Source organism: Periplaneta americana, chromosome 16, assembly GCF_040183065.1.
Source record: "Periplaneta americana isolate PAMFEO1 chromosome 16, P.americana_PAMFEO1_priV1, whole genome shotgun sequence".
Taxonomy (NCBI): Eukaryota; Metazoa; Arthropoda; class Insecta; order Blattodea; family Blattidae; genus Periplaneta; species Periplaneta americana.
The window spans coordinates 179,427,844-179,450,298 of NC_091132.1; the positions used below are offsets into that span (position 1 = coordinate 179,427,844).

General features: G+C 34.7%; 1 protein-coding gene across 3 annotated transcripts in view; it reads right to left on the reverse strand.

The window, feature by feature from the left end:
• Nucleotides 1–5,663: 5,663 nt before the first annotated feature.
• The window catches only part of LOC138692102 (zinc finger protein 83-like), a 49,674-nt gene continuing 32,882 nt past the window's right edge, over nt 5,664–22,455 (reverse strand). The window contains exons 1-5 of one of the 3 annotated variants that reach the window (XM_069815048.1): nt 18,647–22,430; nt 16,474–16,611; nt 13,837–13,974; nt 11,803–11,885; nt 5,664–9,275 (exon numbers count right to left, since the gene is read on the reverse strand). In XM_069815048.1, the coding sequence (XP_069671149.1) occupies nt 8,189–9,275; nt 11,803–11,885; nt 13,837–13,974; nt 16,474–16,611; nt 18,647–18,745 (1,545 nt within the window). In that variant the 5' untranslated portion in view covers nt 18,746–22,430 and the 3' untranslated portion in view covers nt 5,664–8,188. Of the gene's footprint in view, nt 9,276–11,802; nt 11,886–13,836; nt 13,975–16,473; nt 16,612–18,493; nt 22,431–22,455 lie in introns of those variants that run through there. The other 2 variants (XM_069815050.1, XM_069815047.1) reach the window with 2 other exon arrangements.

Here is a 22,455-nt window from a genome sequence, read left to right on the forward strand (position 1 = left end):
CTTTCACAACAGGGAAAGAAACTGGCTCCGGGTTTTCCTCAAATTTCACATCAGATGTGAAATCATGGCTCTGGTCAACATATTCCATCTTTACACCAGTCATATGCTCATCCAAAAGATTCCGTTCCTGCAGTAAAATGAGACATCTTAATTGGGCACTTTGGGATTAGTGTAACCAAAGGAAGGCGGACAGCAAAAATGGGCTCATTATTAAATAATTTTGAGTACATGCAAGGCATATCAAAAGCCTGAACTAGCCTCATCTGTCATGGATTCGTATATGCAAGAGATACCAAATCCTAAACTAACCTACCCAGTCACTCATTCGTATATGCAAATCATAAACAAAGCCTAAACGAATCTGTCACAGATTCGCATATGCACGGAATACTGGAAGCCTAAAGGCCCATTCACAATGAAAATTAAACATAACGTAAACATTAACATAAGCACATAAGCATATGCCACAAACTTAAGTAGCCAAGGCCCATTCACAATGAAAATTAAACATAACGTAAACATAACACGTGTGGGGAAACAAACATACCGAATCAACAAAACTATAGAATCTATTATATAAAAATGGAGAATGGCACAATGACTGACGATGTAGCTATTCAATTTATGATTCTAATAACTACAATGGTATCAGTATATGGCTTTCAATACTTGAAATCAAAGAAACGGAGATGTAAAAAACGATGGTGGATTCATCCATTGAATCAGAGAAGAATACAACAGGGGGACTTTTATAACCACATTCACATACTAATATATTTTGAAACATCAATACTTTGAACTATAAAATAATGTTAGCTATAAAATGATTTAACTAATACCTACCTTCAGAATTCATTTCCTGTTCTATTTTTTTCCATACATTCTCTTTTAATGTAATATCTTTGTATGTTTTACGTTTCTTGTCGTATAGACAAGGGTTTTCTTGGTATAAAATAATCAACTTTTCGTCATATGATTCCATGTTGTGCGCCTAGCTATCATCACGGCCAATAGATCAAAATATTGCTTGTAGGCAAAGCCCATGAGATGTTAAACAAAAAGTGAAAACATGCTTTCCGCTTGTGTACTGTTTCCAAATCTCATAAACATAAGCATGAAAGTTTGAAGTTTGCAAACTTTCATGTTAACGTCTTATGATTAAGATTAAGTTTATGCTTATGTTATTCATTGTGAATGCTTTCATTAAATAACATGGACACAAGGTTTTATGCTTACGTTATGTTTATGTTAAATTTTCATTGTGAATGGGCCTTAAAGTAACCTAACGTAAAGAAATGTATTAAGTATACAGGCCTACATATTACATTTCTTTATTCATTATAAATTGTTTAGCATAATTTCTGGATTCTGTGATGGTCGACAAGCGTATGTTCCTCCTTCCTCAGCATGGTATGAGAACGGCTTCAGAAAAAAATCACGGAGAAATTAGCGCACAAGAACTTTTGGTGATTTTGGAACTGAAAATCGTTGAATTTGTAAAGTAGTTTTAGTGGAGCTGGAGTTGAAAAACAAATGATTTTATAGCGACATATTTTGGAGAAATAAGATACTTTTTACACATCTTTACTATAGCCCTACCAAAGAAAGTGGAACAGAAAAAAAGGGAGCACATATTTAGAATTTTGATTATATACTACGCAAGACACAAGAAATCAACCTAAACTTACATGTCACCGATACGTATACAAAAGGAATATAAAAAGCCCCAGACTGACATAACCTAACATAACATAACCTAACCTAACCTAACCTATCACAGATTCGTAGATGCAAGACAAAAGCCTAAAGTGAAGTAATATAATTTAACCTGTAAGAGATTCGCAAACAGGAATAGGTAGAAGCGTATCGTGATATTAAAGCTTGTAATATAAAAACAATCTAGTAGGAAAGGAAATACCTATTTGCTAGTTTTGCCAGCATGACAAATAAAATTTTTAACAATATATCCCTATTACCTAAACTTTCTCTCTATATGAACAAACTAACGTACTGATAGTTAACTCATCTATACTAATAATAAATCTGTAGCCGAAATTTTTCTTGTAATTTTCGATTTTCCAAAAATAAATGGTCCTAACATATATAATTAACCACTCTGAAACCGAAAATCGCTTTTTTTTTTTTAAATTTTTGTTTGAATGTCTGTCTGTCTGTATGTTTGTTACCTTTTCACGCGATAATGGCTGAACGGATTTCGATGAAGATTGGAATATAAACTATGTTCGTTGTAACTTAGATTTTAGGCTATATGGCATTCAAAATACATTATTTAAAGGGGGGTTATAAGGTGGCCTGAATTAAATAAATCAAAATATCTCGCTTATTATTGATTTTTGTGAAAAGTATTACGTAACAAAAGTTTCTTTAAAAATAATTTGCGATAAGTTTTATTCCGTGTAAAAATTTTGATAGGACTGATATCTAATGAGATAAATGAGTTTTAAAATTAAAATAGCTGCCATCTAAGGCCATGTAATGAATTAAAAAAAAAAATGACTTCGTCTATAAGGGTCCTTGGACAGCAACAATCGAAATCTATGAAAGATGGCCTACAGTGAATGTTTCTGTGTTTGTATGAAGTAATATCGGAAGCTAAATTAACCAATTTGTATAATTAATTATTATTTCACCATTGGAAAGTGTAGTTTCTCTAGATGGACATAATGCTGTAATGTTATTACAGTAACTTGTGACATATCATAAGAACATAACATAAACATAAAGATAAACATAACATAACATAATATGTAATATTATATAACATAATTTAAGTTATTTGAAGGGTTCAGAACCATAGTGGGTCAAGCACCATTTACTGAATACGTAGACAACAAGGGTTAAAATTAAATTATTACCATAATTCAATGGAAACCTATAACAAGTAAAATAAAATATACACATTAAATCTAAATGATGTCAATCTTCATTAAAATATGGTTGCATGTAATAAAAATTAAGAAACATGTTAAAGGAATTGTCATTGCACCAAATGAGTGGCTCTGGGCCAAAATTATCGCAATTTAATTATTTGGATGCAATTTAAATTAAGTAACATATTAAACGATTTATCCTTCTATCAAACACGAATGTTCCCTGGATCAAAGGTCCTATTTAAATTATGTAATTAGTTTATACTTATTTCTAACGGGTGCAGCGGAGCACACGGGTACGGCTAGTTTCAAAATAAAATAAACAAATTAAATTTGAAATCTAGCTGTACAGCAAACAAATCCTAATCTTCGATATCGCACCACACCAAACATGAGACTGACATCTGATTAAGTTTCTTTATGGCTTAAATGAGGGGATAGCTAAGTGATATTAATTCGAGGAATGTGACAAGGTTAGTGGGTTAGTTCAGGGATTTATCAAAGTGAAATGAGGGCGAAGAATTTTATAGTGTGAGGAGATACCTTTCACCCAAACAAAATACACAATTATTATTACTATTATTATATTATCATCAGGAAACTAAGAATATTATATATAAATCCCACAAGGGTAGCTGCCTTTCGGTAAGGGTTGCCAAAAGATACAGCATACTAAACAAGTCGATATAAAAATAAACACCAGTGTTATCACACTCTCTCGTGTGGAAAACAACAGCTCACCTCAGCTCCACACCTTACTATGGGAAAAGTGATCAGAACTGGAGATTCTTCAGATATAATAGTTGTAGCAATAAATCTTTACCTAATTAGTCTTTTCACAAATCATTTGACCGCCAGTTGGCAGTGCGTAGGAACTAAGCAAGCCGTGATTATCGCTGGAAAAGGTACGCCCGAACATAAAACCAGCAACCTCGTATGTAAAAATTTAATGTGAACCTTACCAAATAATAGTTCACTTGATTCGTAGGCCTATGCAGTGAGTGGCCGGGGATGGATTTCCCAACATCTCCATTTCATACATCTATTGAACTGTCTAGTGTCGTTGCATATCAAATTCATGATAAAGTATATAGTATTACATATTAATAAATCTTTTTTTTACACAAAAGTCGTTTTATTATATTTAATCCCTGTCAAAACACATTATTTGTTAAAAAGGTATATGTCCAGCTAATTTAAGTGCCTCTAATAAGGGCATGATTGGTTATATTTCCAAATACACTTCTCACGAATGTGAGTTAAGTATAATTTCTTAATTTGAATTATTCAGAAAATTAATAAACTTAAATGATTAAGCAAGAAATAATTTTTTTGTTTCTCCTGTAGAATTTCTCTTTCTGGACTTCAGCCCCTTTAACATTTGATGTTTACTGGTATGCCTGTAGTTACAATTTCAATTTAGTGAAATTAGAATACCTATTGCAGTTACAATATGTACATTCCTTTTATACACAATACAGAAAAGAATCATATTCTTGTACATTGCATGGGTGACCATGAAGAAATTACTTCTCATAGAAGTACTTGATCGTTTTTTCATTCCATATAAAGCGAGAATTAAATACTTTAAGGGGGAAGAAACAATAACCACACGAGTCTGTAAGAATGTATGTATTCTTACCTATAACACGCTATATATGAACATTCTTACCGTTTATGGATTATACACACAAGACAACGGAATTCAACGACTTGTATTATGAGTAAAGTTACTAGGCTGAGCTCTGATAGTGATAACAATGTTATAGTAATTGCTGTACAAAGAATACGAGTCTTGTTGCCTTTTACAGACGAAGTGTGGGTTTAAAAATATGAGAGATTTATTAAAAGTGTATTGGTATGAAAAGAGTATAACTTAACCACTACCCACTAGAAATAAAAGATGAAATGGAAGATATGCTGATGTTGAACTCGACCGAATGGTCTCGCCATACTTACATCTCGTGAAAGTCTTGGCTCCATTGTGTCAGCGTCACCACATGATTGTACAGCTATTGGGTCAAACTGGATTCCATCTTACCACATCCATTACAACTAAAAGAACAACAGTAGAAAGGTAGCGTTTGCTACTTGTGAGACGTTAGAAATGATCTTTACACCACTGACTTTAACATATGTTGTGGTAACAAAGAGTTTATTATGCATAAATTAGGAGATAATTGTAATTTGTTGCCTCTGTTCCTTGCTATATCTTAAACACATTATAAAAACACTGGCTGGTATGAAGATTTGTTACGGCATTATTGATTGACATCAGAGAGTTCTTATGGAAAAAGTGAGAATAAATGCATAGAGTGCATACATGGGAATGAATATTACGTAATTTTAAAGAATCAATATAAGGACCGTGACGTCATTGACGTTTCCGTAAGCTATACAGCGAACATATTGGATTAATGTAATATAGTCGTCATTTTTGTAAGAAATTTTATGGGAGTCAAATGGTATAATATACCTATACAAATTTACATTAATCTAGGTGGCTAGGCCCACCAAGTCCCAAAGTATTACTTTATCAATAGAACTTCCATACATTATATATCACAACATAATATAAAAAAGCATGCATGACAGAAAAAAAGCCAGTGGTTTTCATAAAATATCTTAACAAAATGGCGACTACATTACATTAATCACACATAACCACTTTATAGATTATAAAAACGTTCGCGACGTCAACAATAAAGTCCGCCCATCTATTTTACACAAAGAAAAAAATGATGCAGGATTACACAAGAAATAAAGTGTGTGATATTGATAATCAATGGTGCTTAATTATTACATTTTATTTTTATAAAAATATTCATACTTAATTGATTACATTTGTTTGCTATTAATTTCCGGATCCTCGTGGTCATCCTTAATCAAGGCCGGACATGTTATTTGTCTCTCTTTTCAAAACATCAAGTAATTGACAATGACAGTTAAAAGTAAAGATATAAAAACTATATGAGGATTTATTAATAATTAACAAATTTTATGAGTCAGTGAAAGTAAACGAAACAACCGTTATTTAAATACGCAACGGGCTAAGTAACACGTGACCTGGAAATATTTTCAATTGCATCAAAAACATGGCTAGCAACATCACTGTTTTCAGATGTAATAAAGTGGTATTAGGAAGCATTGCTTTAAGGTAACAACAGTGAATGTCTGTACTATTTATAGTATCCTATTCAATTTCAGGATTTTTGTAAACATTAGGCCTACAACTTATTTTGTACCGGTATCGTGATTTTGTTACAGCACCAATGATATTGCACATAAGCAATAAAAAAAAAAAAAAAAAAAAGGCAAAAAAGGAAAAGGCTATATGAACTCTGCCGGGAATAAGATGCGTGAATCAGTGGAAAAATACAAAAAATGATTAATTTCTTTAACATTTCAAATTATGCTTGCTAGTAAATAAGATACAATACCATAATGGTTTCATTTAACACAGGAAATTGATCACATAAGAAAATTACCAACTCGTTAGTGACATTAAAGGTAAGTAATCAGGATGTATAAAAAGTAGGATGTTATTGTTCTTAACGTTCTACCTCATTGGTATGGAATTTACTGATGAAGATGACCAAAAATATCTGCTTTCACAATTAAAGTAATGACTTATTAATAAAAAATTGACCATCTAAACGTTGGAAGCATCTCATTCATTTGAGTTCTATGACTTTAAAACTGCTTCTCATGACATTCTTGCAGCAACTGAACTTCAGATCTCGAGAGCTCAATGAGAATAACGAAGGATAAATCTTTAGAAATGAGGACTTCCATAACCTTCAATGATTTTGAAAAGTAGACGAAGAGTGCTGCTTTCAGGAAAAATTGGAACTTGAACAATATTTTCTTCTCCTGCAGCCTTTAGTTGCATCAAAATAATCAGCTGGAAAGAAGAGGGCTTGCGATATATCATCAATTACCCGAGTTATTATTTCAAATATGGCAGAATAATTCTAAATTCCTGAAAGCTTTACTTAAAGTAATTTACACTTTTATTATTTCATTGCAATAATCCCGTCACAGTTCAGCACCATCTGCATTAGTGTTCATTGCTCTGCATTGATTTGGCTTCAATTCACAAAAATGATCGTCGTTCATTTCGAAAACAAACGAATGATAAAACAATATGGCTACAAAAATCGTGTAGTTTACAATTTATCACAAATAAATTATGAAACTGCAATTAATGGTGTTTCCATTCATCCATGTCTGTATCGAGTAATTAAGTTAGACAGCAGTTTCATTTAGAAGGCCTCTTACTCCGTGGAGTTGTTCACGCTTTCTTATATAACTCACATCGAAAAACACTTCCCACAATCATTGCATTTGAAAGATATCGCGATTGTGTGCAGGTGTTGAAGGCTTTATACCTTGTATACGAGTAATTAAGTTAGACAGCAAAAACATTTTGACAACAAATATATTCAGAAGTCTTCTCGTCTGCGAGGTGTTTATGCTTTTTTATAAAACTCAGATCGAAAAACAATTTCCACAATCATCGCACTTGAAAGATATCGCTATTGTTTGCAGGCGTTGAAGGCAATTTACGTTACTCATCGCCGACAAAGACCAGAATAATTACATTTGAAAGGTTCCTCGTCTGTGTGCAGGAGTTTGTTTTTCACGCCACTCGATTGAAAGAATCACATCACGTTTGACAGCTTTCTCGCCTCTGTACACGCGTGGATAACCTTTTTAGGGTAGACCACAGTCTAATAGGGCTGTCCTGAACTAGCGCCAACAGATAGCGCGCATGTAGTTTGAGGGATGCGCTTTGCGTGTCCATTGTTTTCCAATATATAAACATTGAGGATTTACACAAAGAATTAGAATATTAAACACTTTTAAAAACCACTCAAAATGCCAAATTTTTGTTGTGTTCCTATATGTTAAAACCAGTGAAAGATTTTTGCCTTAAAGCACGTCGCGAAAGTCTGAATGTATACTTTTAACTAGTTGCTGACGCGTCAGATTTCAAATGCTGGCACATTTTATACGTATGAGATGCGTGACTGTATGTATTAGATGTGGGAAGACTCCAAGAAACATTGGATTTCAAAGGTTTCTCACCTCAGTGCGGAAATTCATGTACCCTTAACGCCAATCGAATGGGAGAAAATCCCAACAAACGTTGCATTTTCGCATGCAAGATTCCACGCTTTTTAGGGATCGGAAACCGAGATCGTTTGCCACATATATAGCATTTCAAAGGTATCTCGCCTGTGTCCGCGTGTTTCAGGTTACTCGATTAAGGGAAAGATAGCAATTACCGCATTTCAAACATCTCTCGCGTGATATTTGACAGGTTTCGCACTATTGTGAACGAGTTTATGCCTTCTAACGCTACTGGACAACGAGAAACACCTACCACAAACATCACATTTGAAAGGTTTCTCGCCAGTGTGATGGCGTTCATGGCTTTTTAGTTGAATTGACTGCGAGAAAAACTTACCGCAAACATCACATCTGAAAGGTTTCTCGCCTGTGTGCACGAGTTCATGCCTTCTTAGATTACCCGACTGCGAAAAAAACTTGCCACAAAGATCGCATTTGAATGTTTTCTCGGCCGTGTGAAGTCCATTATGCATTTTTAGATTACAAAATTGTGAAAAACACTTGCCACAAACATCGCATTTGAAAGGTTTCTCGCCTGTGTGAACGCGATCATGGTCTCTTAGAGAACTCAACTGGGAAAAATACTTCCCGCAAACATCGCATTTGAAAGGTGTCTCACTATTGTGCACGAATTTATGTCTTCTAAGACTACTCGGCACCGAAAAACACTTACCACAAACATCACATTTGAAAGTTTTCTCGCATGTGTGATTGCGTTCATGGCTTCTTAGATGACTTGCCTGCGAAAAAAATTTACCGCAAATTTCACACTTGAAAGGTTTCTCGCCTGTGTGAACAACTTTATGCCTTGTGAGACAACTCGACAAGAAACACCTACCACAAACATCACATTTGAAAGGTTTCTCATGTGTGTGAACGCGTTCATGTCTTCTTAGATCACTCGACTGCGAGAAACACTTACCACAAACATCACAGCTGAAAGGTTTTTCTCCTGTGTGCAGGAGTTCATGTCTTCTTACGCTTCTCGGGTTCGAAAAACTTCTGCCACAAATATCGCATTCGTAAGCATTCTTGACTACACGCTCACGTAAATGCGTCGTGGATTTTGCCGAATAGGAGAGACAATCATCAGAGATTTCGAATTGCAATTGCTTCTTATCTTCATGAGTTCGGACTTCTTTTCCTGAGGAATCTGAATTCTTGGGAGTCTCGCACACAGTCTCGGTCTCTTCATCTGCAATACTGTCGAATTCTGATGATACAGACCTCTCTTTGGTAGCTGCAATCCTGACGAAAATATACTATCAGTCAATAGATTAGATGCACCAAATATACATTAAAGTGATGAACTTCAATCGTAAACGAACCTATTTCACCAGAAGGAACGTTACCATTACAGATATAATGCTATAAACAAATTATGAGTTACTTTGGAAAAATCACAATTGTCTCAACATTGTTGTCTTAACCTATACAACAAATTTCGTGTGGAAGATACCATGTGTGACAACTCTTAGTTGGTTGGCCTTTCTATTGAGAAATCACACTGTTTAAAGTTTCTTGTTGTTTGGGGTTACTTTGGGCACAATTAATATTTTAAAAACTCTATATTATTCTATATATAATTAAACATAAAAAAAATAATGTTTCCATCTCCTTAAAAACAAGTGAAATTATGTTTTCATGTTACAGTTACATTTTCAATTGAAACAATTTCATGTATGTTATGACTAATACCATTAATTGGAGAGTATCCTAGAATAAGAAAAAACATTTACCTTTCCATTATTGTTTTTGGACATGAATGTGTTAGTTTGTGCGATAGCTTCCCAGTTCGGATTTCAATTGTGCACAACTTCTCTTTTGGTTTATTTTATGCTATATAAAACATTAATATATAATTTACTTTCTCACTTTAAAATTAGGTTAATTTTTCCAATGTTGCCATGCAGTACAATATGTGTAGCTAAAAACCATCAAACTCCGCAATTTTTTCCAAAGAATGTATGAAATTACCAATATTTGCGGAATCAAATTCTTCATCAGACGCACGCAATGAAAGTGCTTGAACTGCGAGACATTGCACTATGGCGATAATTCTCTGATAAATATTCGGCCAAAATTTTTACGTGACTGGAAATATTTATGCAGTTTTCTGTCACCCTTTCTACAGTTTGCACTCTAGATTCTTTTGTAAGTTATTTTACGACGCTTTATCAACATCTTCGGTTATTTAGCGTCTTATCGAGATGAAAGTGATAATGCTGGTGAAAAGATTCCGGGGCACCGAGAGTTGAGGCTTGTTCACAATAAACCAGGAACGGAAACGACAACGAGAAAAGAAATAATGTTAAATATATTTATTTAAACAATATTTCCGTTCTAGTTCCCATTATTTCCGTTCGCGGTTTATTGTGGAACCAGCCTTTATGTAGCATTAGCTCATATAGAGTCAAGGGAAAATATATAAAAAAAAAAACTCAACCAGGTAACTTGCTCCGACCGAGAATCGAATCCGGGCCACCTGGTTTCGCGGCCAGAAGTGCTAACCGTTACTCCAGTGGTGTGGACTCGCTCTAGATATAAGTGGAATTATGGCAGTTCTATGTTTAGATGAGTTTTCGTGCTCTTTAACACGCACATTTGCAGTCTTGCATTCAATGAACCCGGAAGTTGAAAAGTGAGGCATGTTTTCACCGACTAGCCTACAAGGAGCTCAAATCACTGTGAATGTGCCTGTTTAAATCGTTGTCTCTTCGTTTTGACATTTCGATTTTATATTATCCTGCTCTTTGATAATTCTTTTACTACATTGCATAGGCGAAAGATTAGATACGGATGTTATGGACGTCGATTCTTCAAAGTATTTTGCTGTTTTTGAGAGCCAGATTGAAAATATGCAAATCTCTTTTTTTTTTTTTTTCAACTCGCCGCTTTCTTTTATAAGAACCTGGCCCCACTTAATTTTCTTTTTTCATTTATTGTAAATATTAAAAATCCCAAACAAAGAAAATATAATTCACTCATACCAACACAACCTCCAACACGACTATGCTATGAAGCAAATAAAAACGGTGTAATATGAAAACTGTAAAACACGTATGAACCGTGAATGTACATCGTTACATTGCCTAAAGAAATTCACCATTACTTAAGAATAGAATTACTGACTGCTACCAAGGGATTGGGAGTTTGGAACGTCTGGAGTTTTTTATTCCACAATAACACACAAAATTCGAGCATAAAGTAATTCGAATACCCATACACGTTTCATTGATACATTTCCAAACTGCTCTAATGAATATGGTTTAGATATTTTGATTAATTTGTTAAAGTAACAGAGAAGAATGAACAAAAGAACATGCGACAGAAATGTTCTATTATTAATACCAATAACTATATCAAGACACTACACCACGGTAACAGCTGTTCGACAGCGACATCTAGAGACCTTGCACTACACACCAATGCAGACATCTCACCAGGTTTCAGCTAGCTGTAAACATCTTTCGGAAACTAATTGAAGGCAAAAAGCTTTGCCTGTTTATTAGGCCTACATAGAGGAAAACAACAATAATTTGGCATATAAAGCCATTTTTAAGACCATTTAAAATACCATTACACTACATACATATTCAATGCTTATACAATGGAAAACAAATGTACACGCCAAGCGCATCCTGCACGTACACGCACGCTATCCGTTGGTGCTAGTTCAGAGATACAGCCCTTCTGAAGGTGCTGCTAGACAGTTACCGAAAAATAAGTTTCAAACGCAATGAACTCTCTACATAAACTCGCACACCTAACTCACCATTCCGTGAAAATCTCGTTGTCCTCTGCTGTTCCTTCCACCCTTGGCTCCTCATTCACTGTGTCCAAGTCACTCTGCTCTTCCTAACACAGAGCAAACAAAACAGAAACATAGCACAATTTACATTAACAAAAGTGCAAACATTCTATATGCCACAGAAGTCCATATAAGTCGTATTAGGCCAGTAGAAGTTTAGTTAGCAGAGGACTATTCTTGGGGCAGATATTCCATGGGGTATTTAATTTCCTTATAAAACGGCGAATTTCAAACTTTTGGCGAAATAAAAGTATAATCTAAACTACCACGACACACTCATATAATCGAAAGGTGTAGTTCCCAAAGAGCACGGGGAATTTTAGGAGGAAACTAGTATTATAAAATACAAATAAATGAGATTAATGTTTATGGATTAACATATGAAGTAAAATATTTAAAATTTCATATGCATTATTTTTAGTCAACATATGGGGGAATGATAACTTGATGAATGGTGAAATGGCGCATGTTGCAAAAAGATTGAGAAGAGAAACAAATTACATATTATTCACTAATTGAAGTAACAGAATTTTTGTATTTGTACTTGAAGTTTATGATAGAAATGTAAAAATATATTGATACAAAATAATTACAATGCAATGTAATTGTCAAATAGAATGGGAATATTGAGAAACCCCACACGTCCATGAAAGTAAACTTTTCTGGAACAACAACAGCTACTCTTTCTTAATAGTGTGATCCCCTAAGAAAATATATGTAGTTAAGTACAATATGTCTAAGATTTTCAGTAGATTTCATCCCTATGCGACATTTATTTCCCCCCACAAAAATATATATATATAAAAGCCACTGGATATGTGTTGTTTCTCAATATTTTGAACATACGCTACATTAATTACCAGAATACAATAAAATATTACACCTATACTAAAAAAAACGGTTACTTTGCAAAAGTGTCACAGATCATCAATACAAAGTGTTTCAGAATTCCTACTACAAACGTTTCAGGGTTGTAGAGGGACTACGTAGATAAAGTTTTGAATAGGAACCTATGTCCAGAAATGTATCATTTCGATGCGAAATAAGTTTGAAGATCGAGTCGATTTAAAATCTCCCTCTTCACGGTACGCAAACAAAATGGGCTGAGGGCGACATCTGCAGTCCTCTGATATGGTCTGTCTCGCCCTGTACTGCTCAATGACTGAATCACAACTGATGTGAAAGTGGACTCCGCAGAACTGCTTGTAAACAATATGACGTAAAGCTGAGTAGATGTTGAACAGGGTAGGTGGTAAGGGCATCCTCGACGTACTCCTCACCCTATTTCACTTCCTTCTAACATTTCTTCTCCTATCCTGACTTTCAATCGTTTGATATAAGCATTACTGAACAGCCTTCTCTCTCTTTTTTTTTAGTAGGTTATTTTACGACGCTTTACCAACATCTTAGATATCTCTTTGTAATCCAAGCCTATTTTCTTAAGGATCCCCATCGGTTTATTCTGTTAAAAACCTCTTCTAGGTCTAGAAATACTATATACGCTTCTTCATTCTTCTCCAGGTATCTTTGACCGATTGTCCGTAGCAGTGCAATTGCATCTGTCGCATCTTTTCCTTTCCCGAAGCCTTCCAACTATTCTTCCATGTTAGAATATAATATAAACGCCTATTAAGTATTTGCAAGAGAATCTTCGCCGAGTGCGATATTAGATTGATAGCCCTGAAACCCTTACATTTGTTAGCATTATTTTCTTCGGTATTAGAATCAACACTGTCTCCGTAAATTTTTCAGGCCCCTCGCCTTTCTCATATATTTCGTTGCATAATGATAGAATTTGCTTCTTGTGTCCACCCAAGCATTTCAGTAATTCAATGGGGACTCCATCAACTCCTGCTGCTTTTCCATTCTTCATTCCCTACCTATATTAAACCCGAATGCACTTCAGTGACAAAAAAAGGAAGTAAACTATACAATACTTTGACGTATGCTGTATCTATCCGGATGAATCAAAACATGCATTCTTTGTTCCCCACTCACCTCAGGTTCACGTTTCACCACAGGAATAGTAATTGGCACCGGATGTTCTTCAAATTTGATCTCAGTTGTCAGATCTTGGCTCTGGTCCTCATATTCCTCCTTTATACCAGTCACTTGCTGATCCGAAAAATTCCGTTCCTGCAGTACAAAGACACATCTTAAATGAGCAATTTATTACAGTGTTAGATGACGACTTCTAACTTTACGAGTTGTTCTCCATGTGTCCGCATGCCACAATCTGATCACAACCCACAGCATGTGCTTTACATTATGATGAGTAAGGCCAGGATTCATATGCAAATGCATATTTTCATGCAAAAACCTTTGTTATACATGTTAGTAACGTCTTTGCTGATGAATACGCAAAGGTAACTGTTCACAGTTTTTTAATATTTAGGCCATTACTCCATATAATATATTGTAGCATATCTCCAACATTGTGTTCCATAGTTTTGTAAAAAAACAATGAAACACTGGATTGCTCTGTTGCCAGCACATGATATTTTTCGGATGCCTCCACTCAATGGCTAGAAATTCCTTGTGTATCAAGGGAAACTGTGGAAAAACGCCACAGCCTACCTTTTATCCATTGAACTGCTGCAAAAAAAGAAACATTCCCAAATATCCCTACCTACCTGACTCTATCACCTATACCCTCCTTTCCTATGATTCACTTATTCGGAGTAGTTACGCTAGAAGTATTTTGCTCCGTACCGACAAGTACTCAAAACATTATACCATTGATCTACTACACAGTTCGACAAGAAGTTTTTGGCAAAGTCCTTTCGACATGTATGAGTGGGGAACATTGTGGGACATGGAAATTATTCACTGTCAAATTCGTGAATTGTACCACTACCTAAATTAGAAACAGACTACTGCACAACAGGATTATGTTGCGTTTAGAGGCGTAAGAGAGAAATCAATAAGCAGAATCATAAAGATAGAATAATGCAACATTTTGGTATACTCTGTACTGCATTGCTAAGGCCGTCATATTTGCTTTCCATGAGTGTACTTTAACAGTTTCGCATATGTTAATTACTTACACATTACAGTTCTCTGATACAATTGGTTGTCAGGAAGCGTTAATAGTGGGGGGAAATGAACTCTAATCGATTTCATTTCTTTGGCCACATTGTATCATACATAATCCTATCAGTAAAAAAGAGAAGAATCTGGAAAGAAGTTCCAAAAAAAAAAAAAATGTAATAAAAATCCTTACTTTCTAGAGGGAAATCGTAGAGAGCATTGCAGCATTAGCTAAGAAAAATTAATTCCATCCTTACCTCATTCAAGTGTAGTGCAAAATAAACGCAAACACATAATACTATCAGCATTTATACCTATTTGCACTTTTGAATATGATTTCAATTTTGGCTGATTCTACTCTGCTTCGATTTAGTCAGTACCTGGTTATTACTTGTAGCATTTATATTACAGGTAAGAAATATTCAATGTTTAATTAACGGGAAGCAGACAATAAAGGTAAGTGCTCAATTACAGGAAAACATTCGTTTGCTGCGTTCGGATTTTTATTATAGTATCGCACACTTGTCCGTAGTTCCGAATGAATAATCAAATTGTATTGTAATTTACCGCTAGAGCGCATTATTTCACTGAAATGTTCTGAACTGAACCTGAAAATAAAATGAATATCTGTGTAAATTAAATAAATTATGAAGGACATACCTGGTTAATTTACTATTTTCCCAATCTCATCTCATATTTCTTCCTCCATATAACGTTGCTATAATTCTAATACTGTCATACTGTAGGAATTAATACGAAAAGCTTCGCCTCATCCATTTCATTATAGCTTCGATATTACCGCGATTGAAGGTCTTGCAATCGATATATTTGTCATGACATTATCTATTTCGATCTGCACCATACAGAAATCTATTTAGAATTCTCTCGTTAGAATTCTGAAGGGAATCCGGTCATATGGACAGAGGCGATATGGCCAAGTGGATGATGCTCCATTTAAAATAATGCAAAGAATAAAAATCCGAACATGCCATATGGATCCATTCTTGGCTGAACATAGCTAGCGTGCGTACACACACACACACAGACAATACATAAACACAAATACAATATTCAACTAAAAGATCGCAGGCATGCACGTACACAAAATAGAAAATGTAGATTTAATTGGAACATGTACATATTATGAAATATTCTGAACATTCTATTATGGTCGCTGTATTAGGTAGTGTAATTTATGAAAATGTTAAAAGACAGGCCAAATCTTCAAGTAATTGCGCCAATACCTGTACGTAGATTTACAGATAAAACAAAATTACTTATATGAAAGAGTAAAAGAATTGAGAATTTTAGACAAAGGCATAAACACAGCAAAAAGAAGTCGTGTCCTTAAGTACAACATATTACCAAACACACTGTGGAAATGTGTAGCTTCGCAACCATTAAGAGGAAGTGTAACAAGGAATTTTGCTTTCAAATTTAAAACAAAAAGTGAGATAACAATTCAACATTAGACTTCTCTGCACCAAGACATAACCATTAATAACAAATAGAGATGATACTCTAGACCAAAGAGTAATGTATAAACCAATCAAAATATACCATAAATATTAGAAGAACACAGTGCATTCCTTGAGCTCCACTCACCTCAGGTTCATCTTTCACTACAGGGAAAGATGTTGGCTCCGTATTTTCCTCAAATTTCACTTCAGATGTGAAATCATGGCTCTGGTCAACATATTCCATCTTTACACCAGTCATATGCTCATCTAAAATATTCCGTTCCTGCAGTAAAACGAGACATCATAAATGGACACTTTGGGATTAGTGTAACCAAAGGAAGGTGGACAGCAAAAATGGGCCCATTATTAAATAATCTTGAGTATATGCAAGGCATATCAAAAGCCTGAACTAACCTCACCTGTCATAGATTCGTATATGCAAGATATAGCAAATCCTAATCTAACCTACCCTGTCACTCATTCGTATATGCAAACCATAAACAAAGCATAAACGAACCTGTCACAGATTCGCATATGCACGGAGTACTGAAAGCCTAAAGTAACCTAACGTAATCAAATGTATTAAGTATATAGGCCTATATATTACATTTATTTATTAATTATAAATTGTTTAGCATATTTTCTGGCTTCTGTGATGGTCGACAAGCGTATGTTCCTCTTTCGTCAGCAAGGTATGAGAACGGCTTCAGCAAAATATCACAGAGAAATTGGCGCACAAGTCCTTTTGGTGATTTTGGAACTGAAAATCGTTGAATTTGTAAAGTAGTTTTAGTGGAGCTGGAATTGAAAAACGAACGATTTTATAGCGATATATATTGAAGAAAGAAGATACTTTTTCTTCATATCTTTACTATAGCGTTACCAAAGAAAGTGGGACAGAAAAAAAAAGGGGAGCACATATTTAGACAACTTTTGGTATATACTATTCAAGGCATAAGAAATTAACCTAACCTTACCTGTCACCGGTACGCATAGAAAAAGCATAACAAAACCCCTAGACTAGACTAACCTAACATATCACAGATTCGTAGATGCAAGGCATACCAAAAGCCTAAAGTAATGTAATATAATCTAACCTGTAACAGATTCGTAAATACGAATAGGTAGAAGCGTATCGTGATATTAAGGCGTGTAATATACAAACAATCTAGTAGGAAAGGAAACACTTATTTCCTAGTTTTGCCAACATGAGAAATAACATTTTTAACAATATATCCCTATTACCTAAGCTTTCTCTCTATATGAATAAACTACGTACTGATAGCTAACTCATTTCAAAATAAAATAAACAAATTAGAGTTGACGTCTAGTTGTACAGCAAACAAATGCTAATCTTCGAAATCGCCCACACCACACACGGGACTGAGGCCTGATTAAGTTTCTGTATGGGTTAAATGAGGGGATAGCTAAGTGACATTAATCCGAGGAATGAGATAAGGTTAGTGGGTTAGTTCAGACATTTAGGCCGTGTCTCAAAGCTACGTTTTCAGCTGAAGTGAACTAGATTGTTGACTAAATAGCCGGTTGTGACGTCAGAAGTCATGATCCAAAGCTACATAGTCCATAGCAATCAAGTCCGTAGTAGCTAGTCAACGAAAATGCTTGCTTAATTGATGACTTGTTCACTAAACAAACATGGATACCTCATCAGCAAATGGGGTTATGGAATCTGAAAATGCTTTGGAAGTGAAATAATGTAAATATAATGTAGAATAACACGTTAACTTTGCACACTGATATTGTTAGTACCTTCTGTACAATGTTTTAAACATTACTGCAATATTATATTAAGCCCTTATCTTTTCCATATAACTCGTAATGAAACTGTATTAGGACACTGCCTTCCTAATTTAGTGCTGCACCGTAATGTCATGGTTTTTAGAAAAATAATCTGTGAAGAAGGCCGTGTTTCAAGCATACATTTGCAAAGCTCCCTAGTGCATAGTTTACAAGTCACCTTAGTTGCTAGTCACTAGTGTGTAGTATGGACTTGAGCTTTGAGACACAGCCTTATTAAAGTGAAATGAGGGCGAGGAATTTTGTACTGTGGACAGGTACCCAAGTTTCACCCAAACAAAATATAAAATCATTATTATTATTATTATTATTATTATTATTATTATTATTATTATTATTATTATTACCATCAGGACACTAAGAATATTATATATAAATCCCACAAGGATAGGTGCTCTTCAGTACAGGTTGGCAAAAGACACAGCATACAGTACTACACAAATACATATAAAATACTTGTGTTAGTTATCACACTCTCACCGTGGAAAATAGCATCTCACCTCAGCTTCACATCTTACTATGGGAAAAGTGATCAACACTGAACATTTTTCAGATATGTTTTCTGACATCTTATAATAGTTGTAGCAATCCCTCTTCATCTAACAAATTCTACTTTTTCACAAATCATGTTAACGCTAGAGATGGCCGATATTTCACAAACCGATATTTTGTCACAGGTATTTTTTTGTCACAGATAAACCTGTGACTGATGACGCGAAATATCTGTGACAAAATATCGCTATCGAATTCTGCTCCGTATTCAGTAGAGTTGGGTCGATTCGTGAACGAATCGTTCATTCGAACGACTAATAATAAAGAATCGTAAGAATCGATTCGTGGTATCAACGAATCGTCGTGCAAAAGAATCGTAACGAATCGTCGTTCAAACGAATCGTAACGAATCGTCATTCAAAAGAATATGAAGGAATCGGCATGGTATCGTAACCCACGATTCTATTCGTTGTTTGATGTAACCTGTCAACGGACATTTCCGAACCGTGTCGAATGCTCCCGAGCGAGAGTGAAATCAAAATATGTACTGCATTTGTTAAGTATGGAAAATAATGAACACAAACCTGAAATTTGCATAGTTAAATAGAGATGTAATGCAAAAAATGTACTTCATAATAAGGTTCAGTTGATAAATTATAATTTAGAGACATTATCTTGGGTAATTTTGTAGACTAATGGCGTTCCAGCCAATGAGAAAGAGACAATCCAATGTCTCGCCTCTTATGCCATCTATGAGAGAGATGTAGAACGTTTTTGTTCTACGCGTGGTTTGCAAAGGAAAGTGTCTTGCGACGATTCAAAAGAATAGTTGGAATCGCAGACTGGGAAGAATCGTGAACTCGTCGACGATTCAAAAGAATAGTTGGAATCGCAGACTGAGAAGAATCGTGAACGAATCGTTAGAATCGATTCGTAATGTGTGATTGAATCGTTGGAATCGACTTCTGAAAAAGAATCGTGTTGCCCAACTCTAGTATTCAGTACTCTGTGACTGATATTTTCTCCTCTACGTAGTTGGTTTGCGCGTGCGCATGATACAATAACAGCAATCGGGCGGTAGTTTCTCCATCTTATTATAAATGATGTAGTTATTACACGATTTAAATAACACCATTGGTTACCAGTACTTAATCTTGTGTAAAATCCTGTCTGAACAAGCGTTTTGTTTTGTAATTATTTTCCAATGTTTTTCCGAATACTTATGTTTCATTAATTTTTATTCTATGACTCAATATTATAATGTTAATGCACGACTTAAAATAATTTATCCATTATATTATATACAATAAAAAGGATCAATTTTTAAAACGATTAGGATAATCATATAACCTCAATTTCTCCATACCCAACTACATTTAAAAATGATCAACTGGTTCAATATCTACAATATAACCTCTTGGTACATCAGGTTAACTTTCGACATGTTACTGTTCAGTTAGGTAAGTATTTATTTGTTAATGGTACATGTACATAATTTATTTGTTGGATTTTCCCATATAAATCACTGATGAGTGGTGTGTATAGAGAAATCGTATTCATATTTCACTGCTCTTCAATATTTCCTGCTAATTTTTATCGGTGTAATTCATGCTACGTATCGATATAAAATATCGGTGTGACAAAATCACTGATAAAAGTCACAGATATTTAATTGTCACAGTCACAGTTGTCACAGATACTTGAAAATATCGTTTAAGCTCATCTCTAGTTAACGCCACTTGGACTTGCGCAAGAACTAAGGAAGCCGTGATTTTTGCTGGTAAACGTACGCTCAAACACAATTCCAGCAACCTCGTATGTAAAATATTTATGTGAACGAAATAAGACTTCACTTGAATCGTAGGCCTCTCCAGTGAGTGGACCGGGGAAGGATCTCCCAACTAGATTTTTCAGGCCTTTTTAAATTGATTTTGACACCGGCTTTGACAATTTTACACAGAAGGATAGTTACGAGGCACTGATTGTTACCAATTCATATTCACCGTGTTAAACATGACAGTGTTAACATTTTTAAGTTAATACCTATATTATCATTAGTCCAGTAATATTTAAAACAACTACAAAGGTACGGAAGCTATTTCTGTAATTTACCGTATCTGTTCATATGCCCATTTAAATGCACCGTCTCTGGTGTTAAGATCTTTGTTATTGTTTCTTTTGCTGTTGGTTCCATGCCCTAACACATATAGGCATAGTACAAATCTCCCCGTGGAATAATGTCTGATTTAAACACTGCCCACACTTATACAATAGTAAGCTTAATCTATTTCACACTTATTGTGATGTGTGATTTTGTGTAAGTACAGCTTTGGGCAGCATCTAGTTAAAACGACAACGAAAAAGAATATTTATTTTGCAATAATTTACCTCTCGGATATGTATGTTATAGATGGAATTATAACACTTGATGTATAAATAGGCAGAAAGAAAAAAAAAAGCCGAGTCTTGATTAAGATACTCATTTCACGATGGAACTGAACAGTAAACTCGTATGTAAAAACTTAATGTGAACGAAATAAAATTCCACTTGATTGGCATCACAGATATTTTCTTGAATGTTCTGCAAACACATCTTAAACACGAATGTAAACTTCACAAGACGAAATTTAAATACAATTTAATGTGGGATATTATTAGTTTGGAAGATATTCAGACGTTTTTTTAGTCTCCTATAAAACGACTTTTTTTTACATACGAGTTTGCTGTTCAACACCAGGAAGTAGTTACTTTTACATTGTCTAACATGATACATCCTACGCAGTGTGTTACAACATATGGATTTATTATTCTGTGAAAAGAATGCTATTTATTAAAAGGGCCAAAATCACATTTTTTTTTTCGAAAATCACTTTCTCAGCTTTTAATGTTCTTTGAGCATAGAGACAATGATTTATGTTATAAAGATCGACAAATGTCCATTGCAAGTGGCAACAAGACGGCATTCAATACGGTATCGCGATTTTTTTTAAAAGAACAGAAGTGCAGGACATGTACTCTTTTCAAACAACATAATGCAGTTGGAAACTTAGATGTTCGCTAAACTTCATCAATTAAATTATTTTTGTTGAAGCTAATAATAGGGCTCGTGGTCATTGTTGCAGTACATGTATTCCACTCAGCACATGCCTTTATGAGAAGTGACCTTTATGAGAAGTACATTTTCATTACAATGAATTCTGATAATGAAATGGACGCTGTAGTTGATACTAATATTAAAGAAGGCAAGGGGCTTACAAATCCGGACATTACACACCTAAATAGTACTTCCAGGAGAGCAGCAGCTACACAAATAGCTATTCATGTCACGAAGAGACAGAGTTTGATGAATAATCTATCAGAGGCCACAGTTTGAGCCTTGTGACAGATTTTGCGATTATCAAAAGTGCTCTACAAAAGCATTATCGAATTAACAGAATATTATGGCAACTGATTTAAATCTTTTTTTTTTTTAGTAGTTCTTCGGTCAAATTTGCCGTTGGGAAGAGGAACAAGATCTGTCCAAATTTATAATTTTAAAGGCAGGTGGCAGAAATATGACAAGAAAAATCTGTGGAGAAAGCTAATTCCGTGCGTCATAACAAGGTATTCCTTTGATATTGGTGATCTGTACCAATTTATTAATGAAAAGGGGCGTCCAGGAGTTATTATACTTTACAGTTCATCATTGGGTTTACCACTCACATCTTTGTTTTGCGTCATAATTTGCATACATCTATTGAACTGTCTAGTCTTATTGCATATCCAGAAGGAAAACTTTGACTGTGAAAGCAAAAATTTAATGACACAAATATAATAA